Source organism: Saccopteryx leptura, chromosome 3 (assembly GCF_036850995.1).
Source record: "Saccopteryx leptura isolate mSacLep1 chromosome 3, mSacLep1_pri_phased_curated, whole genome shotgun sequence".
Taxonomy (NCBI): Eukaryota; Metazoa; Chordata; class Mammalia; order Chiroptera; family Emballonuridae; genus Saccopteryx; species Saccopteryx leptura.
In genome coordinates this window covers 114,282,370-114,301,447 of record NC_089505.1, presented here as the reverse complement: position 1 = coordinate 114,301,447, position 19,078 = coordinate 114,282,370, and the positions used below count along the sequence as shown (strand labels likewise).

The following is a 19,078-nucleotide window of genomic DNA, read 5'->3' as shown; positions in this document are numbered from 1 at the left end:
GGCTGGTCTCTTTTTTAAATTATTTTTTTTATTCATTTTTTTTAGAGAGGAGAGACAGAGAGAGAAGGAGGGAGGAACAGGAAGCATCAACTCCCATATGTGCCTTGACCAGGCAAGCCCAGAGTTTCGGTTTCAAACTGGCAACCTCAGCATTTGAAGTTGACGCTTTATCCACTGTGCCACCACAGGTCAGGCGGAAGTATGGTCTTATGTTATGATTGTAGTCCCTTTTACCTTAAAGAGAGATAGGCACAGGAGGAATAAAAGCTATGATCTGCACTAGAAATTCCAAACCACTCCTCTCACCAGACTGAGCAAGCAAGTCAGGCACAGGCTATCCCACTCACAGAGCATCTTCACTGTCTGATTTATTCAGCATGTCTGCAGTTGAATTGTTGCCAAAGCTAAAAGTCGTTGCTTGCCATGATGTTTCTGCAGCTAATTCATTCTTTCTAACCCAGTAAAGTGTAAATTTTTAAAAACTCATCCTTTTGTCAAAAAAGAAAAATTAGCCAAGGGACTGACCTTTTCCCTACTCTTCAGTTTAGTAATCAAATTCATATTCCTTCAATCAGAAAGGTTTCTGGTGAGTGCCAACAGCCTTTGAACAAATATATTTTTCTTTCACCCCCTATACCAAAACCATTTTTCTGAATCTCAGACTGTTAGAATTAGAAAGGGATGTTAGATGTGAGGACATTGAGTTTTAAGGAGAGAAAGTTGACTTCTCAAAGTCACAAAGCTGATTTGAACAGAACAGAGATTAGCAACATAGTGTAAGAACACTGACTCTGAAGTCAGAAAACATGGATTCAAAATTTGTCTGTCACTAACTAGCTGTGTGACTTTGGGCAGGTTACCTACTGTGTCTAAATTTGTTTCCTCATTGATAAAGTGAGGGCAAAATAACTTCACAGGGTATGAAACTCTTAGCATAGGATATAGCAGTGTGTACCCCAGATACCCAGTATTCACTGAGTATATTCTATATACCAGACACTGTGCTAGGTGCTGGGACTAGAGGTAAAATACACAGTTTCTTCCTTCAGAACTTGTAGCCTATGTGGGAGATTTAGAGATATATACAATAGATTCTGTGATACAGGTAATGCAGGCTACTGTAGGAGCACAGAGGACAAGCACAGATAGGGAGCATTGGGGGGTCTCAAGATAGGCTGTCGTTGGGACACAATGCTGAAGTGTGTGGGCTGGATGAAATCAGGTTTTCATTTCAGAAAGATCACTGACTGCAGTGTGGACATGAATTGGAGGGCTTATACTCTAAAAGTAAGATCAATGAGGAAGCTGATGGAATAGTGTAGTTGAGAAATCGTGAAGCTTTCAGTTGATGTAATGGCAGTGGGAAATGTAATGGTGATGAGCTTTGAAATCATTTTGGAAACTAGTATGGATAGAAGTTGAGACAGATTGGAAATGGGGTGGGGATAGACAGAGATACTAGGATCACTTCAAGGTATTTGGATTGATGTTCTAGGTGGTTCACTCAAATATGGCTGGGAATATAAGGAATTCAGTTTTGGACATAACATCAGGTTTCAGGTGTCTGAAGTGAACATGATGATGCTTGCTAGCTAACATTTATTGACTGCTTCTTATAGGGCAGGCCTTATTCCATATGCTTTGCATGTATTAGTTATTTAATTCCCACAACTAACTTTGAGGTTAGATTTAAGATTATCCTCATTTTATAAATAAGAAATCTGAGGCACAGAGATTAAATAACTTGTCAGTGTACATAGCCAATGGGTGGTAGAGCCAGGACTTAAATCCAGGTAACCTGGGCCCTGAGTCCCACTGTTAACTATTTCACAATATTATATTGCTTCTCATTGATAATGGGAATGTTCTAGGCTCTTAAATATCCAGGTCTGGCATTATGAGAGAGAGAGAGAGCACTGTCCTGCAGCTGTCATCACCCTCGTGTCTTTTTCATCTTCCCAAACTTTTTTCACCTTCCCAAACTGAAATTCTGTATTTGTTATACACTAAATTCCCCTTCCTCTGCTCCAATCACTGGCAACCACTCTTCTGCTTTGTCTCTGAATTTGACTCCTCTAGATAACGTCATATCAGTGTAATCATACAATACTTGTTCTTTTGTGATTGGCTTCACTTAACATAATGTTTTCAAGGTTCATCTATGTTATAGTGTATCTTAGAATTTCATTCCCTTTTAAGGCTGAAAAATAATTTCATTGTATATACAGTGTGTCTGTAAAGTCATGGTGCACTTTTGACCGGTCACAGGAAAGCAACAAAAGATGATAGAAATGTGAAATCTACACCAAATAAAAGGAAAACCCTCCCAGTTTCTGTAAGATGATGTGGCAGCATGTGCGCATGCGTAGATGATGACATAACACTGTGTATACAGCGGAGCAGCCCACGGCCATGCCAGTCGAGATGTGGACGGTACAGAGGAAAGTTCATTGTGTTCTGTGGCTCGCTAAATTAGAATCCATGACCAAAGCGCAACATGAATATCGGCCCATTTATAAGGAAGCGCCACCACATAGGAGTAACATTACTAGGTGGGATAAGCAGTTGAAGGAAACTGGCAGTTTGGTGGAGAAACCCCATTTGGTACAGTGATGAGTCTGTAGAGGCTATATGGGATAGCTACCTAAGGAGCCCTAAAAAATCTGTGCGTGAGCCCACATTGAACTGCACTGAATAAGTATGAAACTGGGAGAGTTTTCCTTTTATCGTCTTTTGTTGCTTTCCTGTGACTGGTCAAAAGTGTACCATGACTTGACGGACACACTGTATATAACACATTTTGTTTATCTATTCATCCATGATAGGTACTTGGTGGCTTCCACCTTCTGGCTGTTGTAAATAATGCTGCTGTAAACATGGGTGTATAAATATCTGTTTGACTCCCTGCTTCCAGTTCTTTCGGGTAGTTACTACCCAGAAGTGGAATTGCTGGATCATATAGTAATTCTGTGTTGTTGTTTTTTATTTTGAGGGAAACACAATATTGTTTTTTATAACTATATCATTTTACATCTCCACCAACAGTTACACAGGTGTTTCAATTTCTCTACATCCTCATGAACTTTTTTTTATGGTTTTATTTATTAATTTTACAGAGAAAGAGAGAGAGAGAGGCGGGGTAGAACGAGAACTATCAACTCATAGTGCTTCACTTTTCATTGCTTGCTTGTCGTATGTACCTCAACCAGGCAAGCTCAGGATTTCAAACCAGAGACCTCACCATTCCAGGTCTACAGTCTATCCACTGTACCACCACGGACCAGGCATGTTGTTATTATTTTTTTATTATTATTATTATTTATTTTTCTGAAGTTAAAAGCAGGGAGGCAATCAGACAGACTCCCACAAGCACCCAACCAGGATCCACCCAGCATGCTCATGAGGGGGTGATGCTCAGCCCATCTGGGGCATTGCTCCGTTGCCACCGGAGCCATTCTAGTGCCTGAGGTGGAGGCCATGGAACCTTCCTCAGCGCCTGGGCCAACTTGCTCCCATGGAGTCTTGGCTGAAGGAGGGGAAGAGAGAGATAGAGAGGAAAGAGGGGGGGAAGGGTGGAGAAGCAGATGGGCGCTTCTCTGTGTGCCCTGACTGGGAATCAAACCTGGACTTCCACACGCCGGGCCGACACTCTACTGCTGAGTTAACCAGCCGGGACCATCATATACTTTTTAAAAATAGATGTTGAGAGAGAGAGAGAGGGGAAGGGTGGGAGGAAGGAAGGAAGGAGGGAGGGAGGGAGGGTGAGAAGCAACAACTAATGCAAGTAGTTGCATTACTTTAGTTGTTCATTGATTACTTCTCATACATGCCTTGCCTGAAAGGCTCAAGCCGAACCAGTGACCCCTTGTTCAAGCGAGTGCAACCTTGGGATCATTTCCATGATCCTGCACTCAAGCTGTTGACCTTGTCCTCAAGCTGAGGAGCCCACGCTCAAACTGGTGACCTCAGTCAGGACTTTGAACCCGAGTCCTCAGCGTTCCAGGTGGACGCTCTATCTACTGCACTACCACCAGTCAGGCATTATACTTTCTTTTTTTTTTCCTATTGTTAAAAACAAAATAAAATAATATTTTTATGTTAATATTATGAATAATGTTACTGCAAATTTTACTTGTGTCATTATTAACAGATAGCTTCTCAGCATTGTTCTTGCTCTCATGCCATGCAGATATAGATGTGGTTTACATATTCCCTTCATCTACGCATGCCCTCTTGCTTGTTAAAAATTTATTCAGGCTGACCAGTCGGTGGCGCAGTGGATAGAGCGTTGGACTGGGATGCGGAGGACCCAGGTTTGAGACCCCGAGGTCACCAGCTTGAACCCAAGGTCGCTGGCTCAAGCAAGGGGTTACTCAGTCTGCTGAAGGCCTACGGTCAAGGCACATATGAGAAAGCAATCAATGAACAAATAAGGTGTCACAATGCGCAACAAAAAACTAATGATTGATGCTTCTCAATCTCTCCGTTCCTGTCTGTCTGTCCCTGTCTTTCCCTCACTCTGACTCTGTCTCTGTAAAAAAAAAAAAAAAAAAAAAAAAAAAAAAATTATTCATGCGGCCTGACCTGTGGTGGCGCAGTGGATAAGTGTTGACCTGAAATGCTGAGGTTACTGGTTCAAAACCCTGGGCTTGCCTGGTCAAGGCACATACAGGAGTTGACGCTTCCTGCTTCTCCTCCCCTTCTCTCTCTCTCTCTCCTCACTCTAGAATGAATAAATAAAAATCTTATAAAAAAATTATTCATGGGGATCCTGACCTGTGGTGGCGCAGTGGATAGTGTCGAGGTCACCAGTTCACAAGACACATATGGGAGTTGATGCTTCCTGCTCTTCCCCCCTCCTCTCTCTCTCTCTCTCTCTATCTGTTTCTCTCTTTTTCTCCCCCCCCCACTAAAATGAATAATTAAAAATATTTTTTAATTCATGGGTAAAATTTAAAAATATATAGCTATGATTGCAAGTTGCACAGTCATTTGTAAGCACAACTATAACAGCACATCAGTGATTATCAAAAGTCAGATTACAATGGAAAAGAGTGAAGCAACATCATTATAAATATAATTTTGAATCAGCTCTAATTTCTTTAAAAAAAGACATTCTTTCATTGATATGTAGTTCAATATATTGTATATCTCAGTTAACTTTTATTTTTTAAATTTTCCATTGATTTGAGAGAGAGAAAAGCATCAACTTGTTCCATTAATTTATTCCATTTAGTTGTATACTCATTGGTTGCTTCTCCTGTGTTCCCTGACCAGGGATTGAACCTGCGACCTCAGCACTCTAGGACAGCACTCTGTCCGCCTAGGCACCTGGCCAGGGCAGGACTCTTAAAAAAAACACATAAGACCATATTTACCTTAAAATTAACAATAATTTTTTACTATCAGATTTGTAGTTAGTGCCTGACCTGTGGTGGCGCAGTGGTTAAAGTGTCAACCTGGAATACTGAGTTCACCGGTTTGAAACCCTGGGTTTGCCTGATCAAGTCCCACATATGGGACTTGATGCTTCCTGCTCCTTCCTCTTCTCTCTCTCCTCTCTAAAATGAAAAAAAAAAAAAGGGTTTGTGGTTAGTGTAACCCATATCTTTATGCCTAGTTTCTTTTATGTTTTTTTGGGTTTTTTTTTTTTGTCTTTTTCTGAAGTTGGAAACGGGGAAGCAGTCAGACAGACTCCCGCATGCACCTGACTGGGATCCACCCGGCATGCCCACCAGGGGGCGTCGCTCTGTTGCGACCAGAGCCACTCTAGCGCCTGAGGCAGAGGCCACAGAGCCATCCTCAGCGCCCAGGCCAACTTTGCTCCAATGGAGCCTTGGCTGCGGGAGGGGAAGAGAGAGACAGACAGGAAGGAGAGGGGGAAGGGTAGAGAAGCAGATGGGCGCTTCTCCTGTGTGCCCTGGCCGGGAATCGAACCCGGGACTCCTGCATGCCAGGCCAACGCTCTAGCACTGAGCCAACCGGCCAGGGCCTATGCCTAGTTTCTTTTAATCTGATGGTGTAGGAAACAAAAGGTTAACAAATCACTCAGAGATGGCAATTTTCATTGGTAACCATGATGTAGTATTTTTATATGAGTTACAGTTTTTAGTTTAACTTTATGAGCAAGAACTCTGCTTTCTTTAAACTATTCTCTTTTTCCTTTCTGATATTTGTTGGCATTTGTAGATACCATAAACAGTGCAATAAACCACTTCCTTTAGTAGATAAGGTGAGCCTAGATCTGGGGTTACCTCCTGTTTGATTTATGTTTATGTGGTTTTTTTAAATTGCCATTTTGCCTGACCTGTGATGGTGAAGTAGATAAAACATTGACCTGAAATGCTGAGGTTGCCAGTTCGAAACCCTGGGCTTGCCTGGTCAAGGTACAAATGGGAGTTGATGCTTCCTGCTCCTCCCTCACTTCTCTCTCTCTCTCCTCTCTAAAAGGAATTAAGTAAATAAAATTACCATTTTAAGGAGCTCTTGAAGATACACCTGAAGTCAGGACACAGGACAAAAATGTATCTACATATCTGATAGAATGTGCTGGTCTCTGAGATGTTTACATTTTGGCATTTTGGGACGTCGGGGCTGGTTATTGTACATTTGCAACTATTCATTTCCTTAACATTAATCTCAGTATTAGAAAATGAGATTCTAATTATAGAGTTAAGAAATCTGGCAAAATCGAGTTGTTGCTATATAAATTCTTTAATATTGGGACATTGGAACTTAAAGCTACAGCCAAAAGCATGGGCAAAGGGGGAGAGGAGCACACAGTTGTAACTTCTTGCCCGCCTTTGGTTGTTTTAATTGCACAGAAGACCCCAGTGTACCAGTATACCTTATGGCCACTTGAAAATATCAGAAGGAAGTTTTGTTCAAGATGCACAGAAAAGAACACTATGATATAAGATTCCATCAGTATTCAGGTGTAAGAATGAAAGTCTTTTGACAGGTGCAGATTAAATGAGTTAAAGGCAGAATTGGTTCTTTCCGTATGATCTGTATTTTTTTGTGTGTACTGTTTTACTAATAAACAGTTTTCTTTTACTTGAAGATAGCTTATATCCTTGTTGGCCAAATAACTTCAGCATCTAAGAACACAGGCTTTAGAATGATAAATAGTGACACTAAAGTTATTTCTTATGTTTTGATTGTAGTAAGTGGTAGTGATTGTAAAGTAGTTATATAATGATTCTTATGTAGCATTTACAGTGTGCCAATGGAAAACGAAGTCCTTTTAACATGTATTAACTCATTTAATCTGCACAAGAACCCTGTAAGATAGGTATTATCATCATCATTTTACTGATGAGATTAGTAACTGACTACTCCAAGTACAAGTAACTAGTAAGTGGCAGGGTTAGGAATTGGTCTGAGGCAGCCTGGTGTCAATGTCCTTCCTCCTAACCATCATACTGTACTGAACTTATTTGACACCCATATAAATAAGGGGAAATGTGAGTTAAAAATACTTTTAACGTCTTTGTGGGCTCTATGGAACTTATTATTTGTTCATTCAACACTCCCCGTAGAATCAGTGATTACAGAGAGAACATTTTATCTCAAAGTATCCATCCCTACTTTCAAACTAGTATTTTCAGATCTGTTCTCCATCTGTGACCTTGCATTTAGCAAAAATACACTTGAACTTTTTAGATGAATTGGCAGATCAAGCTTACAGATAGGATATTGCCTTTGAGTATTTAGACCAGGGGTCCCCAAACTGCGGTCCCCTGAGGCCATTTATCTGGCCCCCGCCGCACTTCCGGAAGGGACACCTCTTTCATTGGTGGTCAGTGAGAGGAGCATAGTTCCCATTGAAATACTGGTCAGTTTGTTGATTTAAATTTACTTGTTCTTTATTTTAAATATTGTATTTGTTCCCTTTTTGTTTTTACTTTAAAATAAGATATGGGCCTGACCTGTGGTGGCGCAGTGGCTAAAGCGTCGACCTGGAAATGCTGAGGTTGCCAGTTCGAAACCCTGGGCTTGCCTGGTCAAGGCACATATGGGAGTTGATGCTTCCAGCTCCTCCCCCCTTCTCTCTCTTGTAGATAGGCCACTTCTCCACAAATGGGGCCAATCTAATACAAATTCTAAAAACCTTTCAGAGCCACATAAATCCCAAGATATGTAAGCATTTGAAGTAGAACCATGAGAAATGCAAAATGTTACCTTTCTGGAGACTTGTGATAAATAGAATTAAATAAAACAGTCTGTCCATTTTTTTTTTCCTTTTAATTTTTTATTTTATTTATTCATTTTAGAGAGGAGAGAGAGAGAGACAGAGAGAGGAGAGAGAGACAGGGGAAAGGAGCTGGAAGCATCAGCTCCCATATATGCCTTGACCAGGCAAGCCCAGAGTTTCGAACTGGCGACCTCAGCATTTCCAGGTCGACGCTTTATCCACTGCGCCACCACAGGTCAGGCAGTCTGTCCATTTTTAAATGCTTGAATTTCAGGCTAAAGAACCTCTGGTTAATCTTGTACAATTAATTCTCATTTGGGCACTGATTTACATACCCTTTTAATCTTTAAGTCTGAACTAGTAGCCACTATACAGGTATTTCCACTTTTCAAAAGTTCATGTTAAAGCTACTTTACTGCTGTGTAAGATCTATTACATTAATATGTTTTCACTAACCAGAAGAAATCTGAAGAGGATTTTAAATTAATTAATTAAGAGGTTTTTTAATTGATGGTAATTGCTTCTTTGCCTTACACCATTTTGTTTTATAAAAGTTTCTTTTTTTCTTTCTTTCTTTTTTTTTAAGTGAGAGGAGGGCAGAAAGTGAGAGAGACTCCCTTTGACCTGGATCCACCTAGCAACCCCTGTCCTTTGCGCCTGGGCCACACTGGAAGCAGTCAAGCCACTGGCTACAGGAGGGGAAGAGAGAAACAAAGAGGAGGGAGAGGGAAAGATAAACATTTGGTTGCTTCTCGTGTGTGCCCTCACCTGGTTTGGGATGTCCACATGCTGGGCCAATGCTCTATCCACTGAGCCAGCTGGCCAGGGCCTATTAAAGTTTCATAGAAATGCTCTCCTTTTCATAGTCAGGGAAACTTGTACTGTTTCTGTGAACTGAAAGAAATCAAAAGAGAATTTTTGCTTTTATGAAAAAAGAGGAAAAGCAAAAATAGCATTCAGCATTTGTTTTGCTGCAAGTTGTTACAAAGGCAGTGCCAAGCTCCTTCCCTGGGAACTACACCCTCCATCTCAGCATCAAGCCATCATAGCTTTGAGCCGTGTCTGTGAGCATCTGTGCTTTATCTCGATTTGCTTTGTGCATCCATTAGCAAGATATGTCCTAAGGCAGTGGTCCCCAACCCCCGGGCTGCGGACCACTACCGGTCTGCGGGCCATTTGGTGCCAGTCCGGTCTGCAGAGAAAGAATAAATAACTTACATTATTTTTTTTTGTTTTTTTTTTTTGTTTGTTTTTTTGTTGTTGTTGTTTTTTTGTATTTTTCTGAAGCTGGAAACGGGGAAGCAGTCAGACAGACTCACGCATGCACCCGACCGGGATCCACCTGGCATGCCGACCAGGGGGCAATGCTCTGCCCATCCGGGGTGTCGCGACCAGAGCATTCTAGCACCTGGGGCAGAGGCCAAGGAGCTATCCCCAGCGCCCAGGCCATCTTTTGCTCCAGTGGAGCCTCGGCTGCGGGAGGGGAAGAGAGAAACAGAGAGGAAGGAGAGGGGGAGAGGTGGAGAAGCAGTTGGGCGCCTCTCCTGTGTGCCCTGGCCGGGAATCGAACCCGGGACTCCTGCATACCAGGCTGACGCTCTACTGCTGAGCCAACCGGCCAGGGCAACTTACATTATTTTCATTTTATTTATATTTAAGTCTGAACAGTGTTTTATTTTTTAAAAATGACCAGATTCCCTCTGTTACATCCGTCTAAGACTCACTCTTGACGCTTGTCTCGGTTACATGATACATTTATCCGTCCCACCCTAAAGGCCAGTCCGTGAAAATATTTTCTGACATTAAACCCGTCTGTGGCCCAAAAAAGGTTGGGGACCACAGTCCTAAGGTATCAGCAAAGCCTAACAGAGCTTGTAAAGGTGTTATGCTTAGTGTAAAACTGGATGTAATTAAGCGTTTCCATCATGGTGAACAAAATAAAGACATTGTATTGTATGCATTGAATTTGGGGTCTGGGAAAGATCAAAATTTCCTCATATAAATTAATGATAATAGCTTCTTTGCTTTACCTCATTTTATCTTATATGGAAAGTTTTGTAGGAATGCTCTACTTGGGGATGGAGAGAAAACCTGTATTTGATAAGAAAGCCAAAATTTTATATTCTATATTCTTTTGCTTCCTTTGTCCTGCGTTTTGTGGATCTGGTTGTGCTCTGGTGTTTTGGGTCAGTCAAATGTTTAGTGAGAGGGAGGAACAGATCCCCATTTCTACCCATCAGGTGTACATTTAATGGAGGCCGATGACTTTCTCATGTTAATTTTTTTCCTCTAGGTTTATGAAGGCTTAGACATCATCACCAACAAGGTTTCTACCGAAGAGCAGAGAATGTGTCAGCACCACATGATCAGCTTTGTGGATCCTCTTGTGACAAATTACACAGTGGTGGAGTTCAGGAACAAGGCAACTGCTCTGATATCCTTTGGAAAGACAGCAACTACACTTGGTGGATGGCAAGGCAGCCCAAACCAAGAAAGAAGTTTTCTTTCTAGTAACAGTTTCTTCTAAGCAGGGGCACACAAGACCTAACTACCAATAGGCAGTATATGGATTGAAAGATATAGTGTCCTGGCTACTCTAAAGTCTTGTCCTCAGAATTCAAAATCAGCATCCCTTGGGAGCTTGTTAGAAGTGCTGAATTTGCCTCACTTCCTACCTACTGAATCCGAATCTGCATTTAACAAGGGCCCCACGTTATTTATATGCACATTAAAATTTGAGAAGCACTGTTTTAATGGCAAGGAGATTGATTAGGAACCAGAAAATATGTTCTAGCCTCAGTGCCACCTCTTTTGACCATATGAGTTTTATTAAGTATTTGCCTTACTAAGCTTGAGTTTTCCACCTTCAAGTAATTTATAAATATAATGGAGTTTCTGTTAGAATTTCAAAGGGATTATTGGGGTAGAGTGGGGTATGGACTGGGAAATACAGTAATTGTTTTGGTTTACACCAGAAAACTTTTTTTTCCCAAACTATAAGAGTTTATTTAGAAGGTCGCAAAGGTAGAAGAAATGGACTTTAGAAAACAAGTTACAGAGTCAGAAGAAGGATTCCTTGGAGCTTAGGAGAGGGAAGTGGAAAGGTAACGCACCTGGGGGGCGGTAAGGTGCAGATGTGCTCCCGGGAGAGTGCGTTGGGTCCTCCAACCTAAGGACTTTTAAGGCTGAAAAAAGAATAATAGAAGGAGGACTGCCCTGATATCTTAATGTCCAGACTACCTTTAATAGCTGAACTGCCAGGTATTAAGACATTGAAAATTCATAATATTTTATAATAGCATGGAAATTATGATATATACTAGTCAAACTTAGAGCACAGAATAGAAAATCCAAGTATAAATTCAAATGGATGTATATATTTAGTTTATTAAGATAGCATTCAGCCTGACCAGGCGGTGGCACAGTGGATAGAGCGTTGGACTGGGATGCAGAGAACCCAGGTTCGAGACCCCGAGGTCGCCAGCTTGAGTGCGGGCTCATCTGGTTTAAGCAAAAGCTCACCAGCTTGGACCCAAGGTCTCTCACTTGAGCAATGGGTTACTCAGTCTGCTGAAGGCCCGCGGTCAAGGCACATATGAGAAAGCAATCAATGAACAACTAAGGTGTCGCAACGAAAAACTGATGATTGATGCTTCTCATCTCTCTCCATTCCTGTCTGCCTGTTCCTGTCTATCCCTCTCTCTGACTCTCTCTCTGTCCCTGTTAAAAAAAAAAGGGGGGGGGGGCATTTAAAAACAATGAAGAGCCTGACCTGTGGTGGCGCAGTAGATAAAGCGTTGACTTGGAATGCTGAGGTTGCCGGTTCAAAACCCTGGGCTTGCCTAGTCAAGGCACATATGGGAGTTGAAGCTTCCTGCTCCTCCCCCCCTTCTGTCTCTCTCTCTCTCTCTCTCTCTCTCAATCTCTCTCTCCTCTAAAATGAATAAATAAATAAAAATAATTAAAAAGTTCTTAAAAATAAAAACAATGGAGAGTGCTCACTTCAGTAGCACATATACTAAAATTGCAACAGTACAGAGATTAGCATGGCCCCTGTGTAAGGATGACATGCATGTTTGTTAATCATTTCATATTTTTCAAAATAAAAAACAGTGAAGCCCTGGCTGGGTGGTACAGTGGATAAGCATAATCCTGGTGTGCTGAGATTGCAGAATTGATCCCTGGTCAGAGCACATAGGAGAAGCAACCATGAGTACATAACTAAATGGAACAACTAAGTGGAATGGCAAGTTGATGCTTCTGTCTCCCCCTCTTCCCCTTTCCCCCTCTCTACTTCTCCCCCTCACCCCCTTCCTTTCTCTCAAGTCAATGAAATTTTTTTTTAAAAAGTGAAGAAAATACAACAAAAAAATAAGAAAATACAGGACTAGTAATTATTCCTGACACAGTTCATAAGTAACAACTCATAGTTGATTCACTTGAGTTTATTGGTTGCTTGTTGTATGCTCCTTGACCCTGGTAAGCCCTGGGTTTTGAATTGGCGACCTCAGAATCCCAGGTTGACTCTTTTTTTATTTTTATAGAGAGAGAGACAGACAGACAGACAAAAAGGGAGAGAGATGAGAAGCATCAACTCATAGTTGCATCACTGTAGTTGTTCCTTGATTGTTTCTCATATGTGCCTTGATACGGGAGCTGCAGCCAAGCCAGCGACCTTGGGCTTCAAGCCAGTGATCTTTGGGCTCAAGCCAGCAACCATGCAGTCGTGTCTATGAGCCAACATTTAAGCTGGTAAGCCTATACTCAAGCCAGTGACCTTGAGGTTTTGAACCTGGGACCTCAGTGTCCCAGGTAGATGCTCTATCTGCTGCACCACTACAGGCCAGGCTAAATATATATATTTTTGAAACTTTAAAACAAATGGGATATTATGTAATTGAGTACTTATGTGATTTTAGAGCAGGTGGGGCTTTGTAAATATTCTTCTATAATTTTTATTTTTTTTATTTTTCCGGAGTTAGAAGTGAGGAGGCAGTCAGACTCTTGCATGCACCCGACCGGGATCCACCTGGCATGCCCACTAGGGGCGATGTTCTGCCCATCTGGGGCATTGTTCCATTGAGGCCGGAGCCATTCTAGTGCCTGAGGCGGAGGCCATGGAGCTGTCCTCAGCGCCTGGGCCAACTTTGCTCCAGTGGAGCCTCGGCTGTGGGAGGGGAAGAGAGAGACAGAGAGGAAGGAGAGGGGGAGGGGTGGAGAAGCAGATGGGCGCTTCTCCTGTGTGCTCTGACTGGGCATTGCACCCAGGACTTCCACACGCCAGGCCGACGCTCTACCACTGAGCCAACCGCCAGAGCCTTCACTAGTTTTTGAAAAATACATTTATTGATTTTAGAACGAGAAAGGGAGAGAGAAAGAGAGACAGAAACACTGATCTGTTTCTATCTGTGCCCTGATTGTGGACTGAACCCACAGCCTTTGCATTTTGGAACCAAGCTCTTACCCACCAAGCTATCTGGCCAGGGCTATCTTAACCATTTTTTTTAAAGGGTTTTTATTTTTTTAAATTAAAAAAAAATTTTTTATTCATTTCAGAGAGGAGAGAGAGAGAGAGAGAGAGAGAGAGAAAGGGGGAGAAGCAGGAAGCATCAACTCCCATATGTGCCTTGACCAGGCAAGCCTGGAGTTTCAAACTGGCAACCTCAGCATTTCCAGGTCGACGCTTTATTCACTGTGCCACCACACGTCAGGCACGGTTTTTATTTTTAATTGATTTTATTTATTTAAGATTTTTCTTTTTATTTTGTCAAAATGTTTATTGATTTTAGAGAGGAAGGTAGAGAACAAGAGAAAAGCAGAATGTTGGTTCCTGTATGTGCCCTGACTGGGAATCAAACTGGCAACCTCTGTGCTTAGGGACAATGCTACCCAACCAAGCTATCCAGCCTGGGCTATATTTAAGATTTTATTTCTTGATTTTGGGAGAGAGGAGAGAGAGAGAAGGGCGAGGGGAGTAGGAAGCATCAACTAATAGTTGCTTCTTGCATGTGCCTTGACCAGGCAAACCCAGGGTTTTGAATCTGCAACCTCAGCGTTGTAGGTTGACGCTTTATCTACTGTGCCACCACAGGTCAGGCTGATTGATTTTAGAGAGACAGAGAGAGAAATGGGGAGAAAGAGAGGAAAGCATTCATCTGGTGTTCTACTTAGTTGTGCATTCATTGGTTGCTTCCTGTATGTGCCCTGACCAGGCATGGAACCACTACCTTGGTGTTTTGGGACAGTGCTCTAACAGGCCAGGACTTAACCATTTCTAAGTGTACAAGTTCATTGGTATTAAATAAATTCCCATTGTGCAGCCCTTACCACCATCTATGCCCATAACAGTGATTATTAAATTAAATTAAATATTTAAAAAAGGAAAATAACAAGTTGAATATGTAAGAATTAAGAATTTGTATTGGGAAGAATGTTTATCAACCAGAACTCCTCAGTTTCTACCTTAAAGAAACTTTGCCACAAGCATACCAGGAGGTATGTGGTCGAGATCATTCTAGGACAGTATTACTACTCTTAGCAGCAAAACCAGATAAACACTGAAATTCCTGCTTACAGAAGAATGTTTAAAATTTGCTTTGTTCATAGGTTTACTTTGTCAACAGTGAAAATAAATAAATTATAGTTACATGCATCAATGTAGAAGAATCTCAGAAACATAAAATTTGAGAAATTATAGAAGGGTACATACATGTTTATACCATTTATTGTAAAGGTTAAAAAGGCAAGCAGAACTAACCATATGATAATATATGTTTATGTATTGCTTATATACTCTATATTAATATATTCTTTAGGAGTATATACATATCAGTAATAATGTAAATAAAAGAAAGGGAATGACAAAAAACAAAAAAAAGCCAAAATAACTAAGGATAGTGGTTCCTTCAGACAGAGGATAAGTTGGGGGTTAGGATGGGAATGAATACACAGAAACTTCAACGGAATTACCGTGTTTTTCGCTCCATAAGATGCACCTGACCATAAGACACACCTAGGGCTTTGAGGAGGAAAATAAGAAAAAAATATTCTGAACCAAATAGTGTGTTAAAATATTTAATAAAATACCGTATATTTCGCTCCATAATATGCATGGGCATTTCCCCCCTCCACTTTTGGGGGGGGGAAACATACGTCTTATGGAGCAAAAAATACGGTAATAATATTCTTTTTCTTAACATTGGGTTCATGAATATTTGTTTTATTACTGGGCTTTATAATTTTCATATATTACAGTGCTCTTGTATATATATTGGATATTTGACAATTAAAATTAAAAGGAAGCCCTGGCCGGCTGGCTGTGTGGTAGTGTGTCAGCCTGGTGTGTGGAAGTACAGGGTTTGATTCCCGGCCAGGGCACACAGGAGAAGCACCCATCTGCTTCTCTACCTTTCCCCTTCTCCTTCCTCTCTATCTCTCTATTCCCCTCCTGCAGCCAAGACTACACTGGAGCAAAGTTGGCCCAGGCGCTGAGGATGGCTCCATGGCCTCCACCTCAGGCTCTAGAATGACTCTGGTTGCAACAGAGCAAGGCCCCAGATGGGCAGAGCATCACCCCCTAGTGGGCATGCCAGGTGGATCCCGGTTGGGTGCATGCGGAGTCTGTCTCCCTGTTTCTCACTGTAGAGAAAAACAAACAAATAAATAAATAAAAAGGAAAACAGCCCACTATAAACAAAATAAGAAAAACAGATTACAAACCAAGGGGAAAATATTTGTAACATAAGAAAGGCAGAGTATTAATATACTTAATATATGAAGAACTGTTATGAATCAATACAAAAACTGAAGGTCATAAGTAGTAATTCACAAAGGAAGAAATATAAATGGTGATAAACACGAGAAAGGGTTTATTGTTGTTGTTAATAAGGGCCATGCAAATCAGAATAATGAGATAGTATTTTTTTGCCTATCACTTGGCCAGAGATTTAAATGTGGATAGTAATTCTTGCAGTACTGGCTTTACAAGGCAGTTGTATCAGATAAGATAATGTATATGAAAGCCCTTTGCAAATTAAAATATATCACCAAAGTACATTCTTGCTTTAGGACAGTGGTTCAGGGACAACTTATAGAAAATGGAGAGCTAATTAAAAGGGCAGCAGCAATAAGGGATGATTTAATCAGATCACTATAGGATTGGCAATTTAATGAATTTAGGTAAGAATTGCAATCAGAGTGTCAAAACAAAGTACCTTAAGGAGTATCCAGTCAGCCTTCTTGAGACAATAAAGATACCAGTTGAGGCCCAAAGAAAGGATTTACCCAGGATCACAGTTGCTTCTTGGCTTGTACAAACAAGTTCAACTTCCCTCCATGGCTCCTACCCATTTCCCTCCCTCTTTTACTCTCCCCACTCTGGTGTCTCATCGTTTATAACCTTTTTTTATTTTCATTGTTCCCTTACCCTTTGTTAATTATATGTTTGAAGTTTTATTACAACTGCTGTGTAATTGTATACTTCCTGTACTTTATTTATTTTTTTTACAGAGACAGAGAGTCAGAGAGAAGGATAGATAGGGACAGACAGACAGGAATGGAGAGAGAGAGAAGCATCAATCATCAGTTTTTCATTGCGACACCTTAGTTGTTCATTGATTGCTTTCTCATATGTGCCTTGACCGCGGGCCTTCAGCAGACCGAGTAACCCCCTGTTCGAGCCAGCGACCTTGCGTCCGAGTTGGTGAGAGCTTTTTGCTCAAGCCAGATGAGCCTGTGCTCAAGTTGGTGACCTCGGGGTCTCGAACCTGGGTCCTCCACATCCCAGTCTAATGCCCTATCCACTGCCCACCGCCTGGTCAGGCTGTATATTTCCTGTACTTAATTTAAGGAGGGTAATATAAAAGTTATTCCTCTTTTTAAAAAACAAATATATGATGTTTCTTCTATATGATCCTTGATTGCTAACATCTTTCCACCCCACCCCACATTATTAAAGGTTAGTGGGCTTCTGATAAAGAGGTCATCTGTGTCTGTGCCCACGCACTGGTTGGCAAGGGGAAGAAGTGTGTAAATGAATCTTTGTTTGGGTTGAAAGACTCTTTTTATTAATTATCCTCAGAAGCAAAGCCCTTCTTAAAGCAGATAATTATCTGTTCAACAGAGTTCTGAAGAGAAGAATTCAAAGTAGCAGAGATATAAAAACAATAGTTACTAAAGTAAATTGTAAATCAGACGCTTACGCAATTGAAAAAATATTTCAGGCATTATGGTTGGGGATTTATTTGCATTGTCACATTTAATGCTCATAAGAACTCATGAGGATTTTACAAGCGAGAAAACTGAAGCTCAAATAGGTTGAATAACATGCCCAAGAATTGGAGCTGGTAATTGAAATCTATTTGTCTTCAGAACCAGTGCTTCTCAGTTTATCTAGTGGAGTCTCAAGTGGCTGAAATGTGCACTACTGACACATAATGGAGACTGAGTCTAAGAACCATAGCTTAGAGAACCAGCTTGTATTTTTGCTTTAGAAAGCAAAGTCAGACCTGGCCTGTGGTGGCACAGTGGAAAAAGCATCGGCCTGTAATGCTGACGTCGTTCGAAACCCTGGGCTTGTCTGGTTAAGGCACATACAACAAGCAATTAGTGAACAACTAAAGTGAAGCAACTGTGAATGGATACTACTCACCCCACCCCCTGTAAAATTAATAAATAAAATCTTTATTTAAAAAATTGTAAGCCTTGCCTGACCAGGCAGTGGCACAGTGGATAGAGCGTTAGACTGGGATGCAGAGGACCCAGGTTCAAGACCCCAAGGTTGCCAGCTTGAGCGCAGGCTCATCTGGTTTGAGCAAAGCTCACTAGCTTGGACCTAAGGTCGCTGGCTTGAGCAAGGGGTTACTCGGTCTGCTGTAGTCCCATGGTCAAGGCACATATGAGAAAGCAATCAATGAACAACTAAGGTGTTGCAATGAAAAACTAATGATTGATGCTTCTCATCTCTCTCTGTTCCTGTCTGTCCCTATCTATCCCTCTCTCTGACTCTCTGTCTCTGTTAAAAAAGAAAAAAATTGTAAGCCTTGGCCCATTGGCTTAGTGGTAGAGTGTCAGCCCAGCATGTGGAAGTCTCGAGTTCAATTCTGGTCAGAGCACACAGGAGAAGTGACTATCTGTTTCTCCACCCCTCTCCTCGCTCTCTGTCTCTGTCTCTCTTCCTCTCCCACAGCCATGGCTCCATTGGTTCGAGCAAGTTGGCCTTGGGTGCTGAGGATGGCTCCATGGCCTCTCCTCTGGTGCTATAATAGCTCTGTTACCCAACAACAGCACATCAGCCCCAGTTGGGGAGAGCATCATCCAGTAGGGGGCTTGCCAGGTAAATGGGTGCATGTGGAAGTCTGTCTCTCTGCGTGCCCACCTCTCACTTAATTAAAAAAAAAAGGTACCTACCAACCTAAAGAAAATAAGAAAGCAAAGTCAGACAGTGGATGTCACTTTGGTGGCTTCCTAAATAGCTGACACTTGGTTCTTTGAGAGTCAGTAGGCTTGTGCTCATTAAGCAAGCCTTGGATTTTAGTAGCAAGTTCTAGAACTGGAAGTAATTACTTTTCTCTAGTTTATGTAAGTCCCTCCAGAACTGATAGGAAATTATTCTGAGAGCTGATGGGAAACAGTGAAGACTAGTATCAATTCATCTTTGTTTCTACCCTTTCTCTTCTGCTATCCAGACAAGTAAATGTGATTTCTTGCTAATACCCTCATTTCTGAGGGAGTTGGGATTCTCTTCTGATATTAAATATTGTGATGTCTTTCTTAATATTCACATTGAAGATATATTTTCCCGAGACAAAATTCCTATTGTCGTGGGAGGAACCAATTATTACATTGAATCTCTGCTCTGGAAAGTTCTTATCAATGCTAAGG

General features: G+C 41.5%; 1 protein-coding gene and 1 non-coding gene across 3 annotated transcripts in view; both read left to right on the top strand.

Annotated features, from left to right (window-relative positions):
• Positions 1-19,078, top strand: part of TRIT1 (tRNA isopentenyltransferase 1) — a 64,822-nt gene that overhangs the window by 28,553 nt on the left and 17,191 nt on the right. For both annotated transcript variants that reach the window (XM_066375946.1, XM_066375945.1), the window contains exons 2-3: positions 10,491-10,633; positions 18,981-19,077. In XM_066375946.1, coding sequence (XP_066232043.1) covers positions 10,491-10,633; positions 18,981-19,077 — 240 coding nt within the window. The remainder of the gene's footprint in view (positions 1-10,490; positions 10,634-18,980; position 19,078) is intronic.
• Positions 12,192-12,295, top strand: LOC136401957 (U6 spliceosomal RNA). Its single transcript, XR_010750878.1, has one exon. It is a non-coding gene; the product is annotated as a U6 spliceosomal RNA (small nuclear RNA).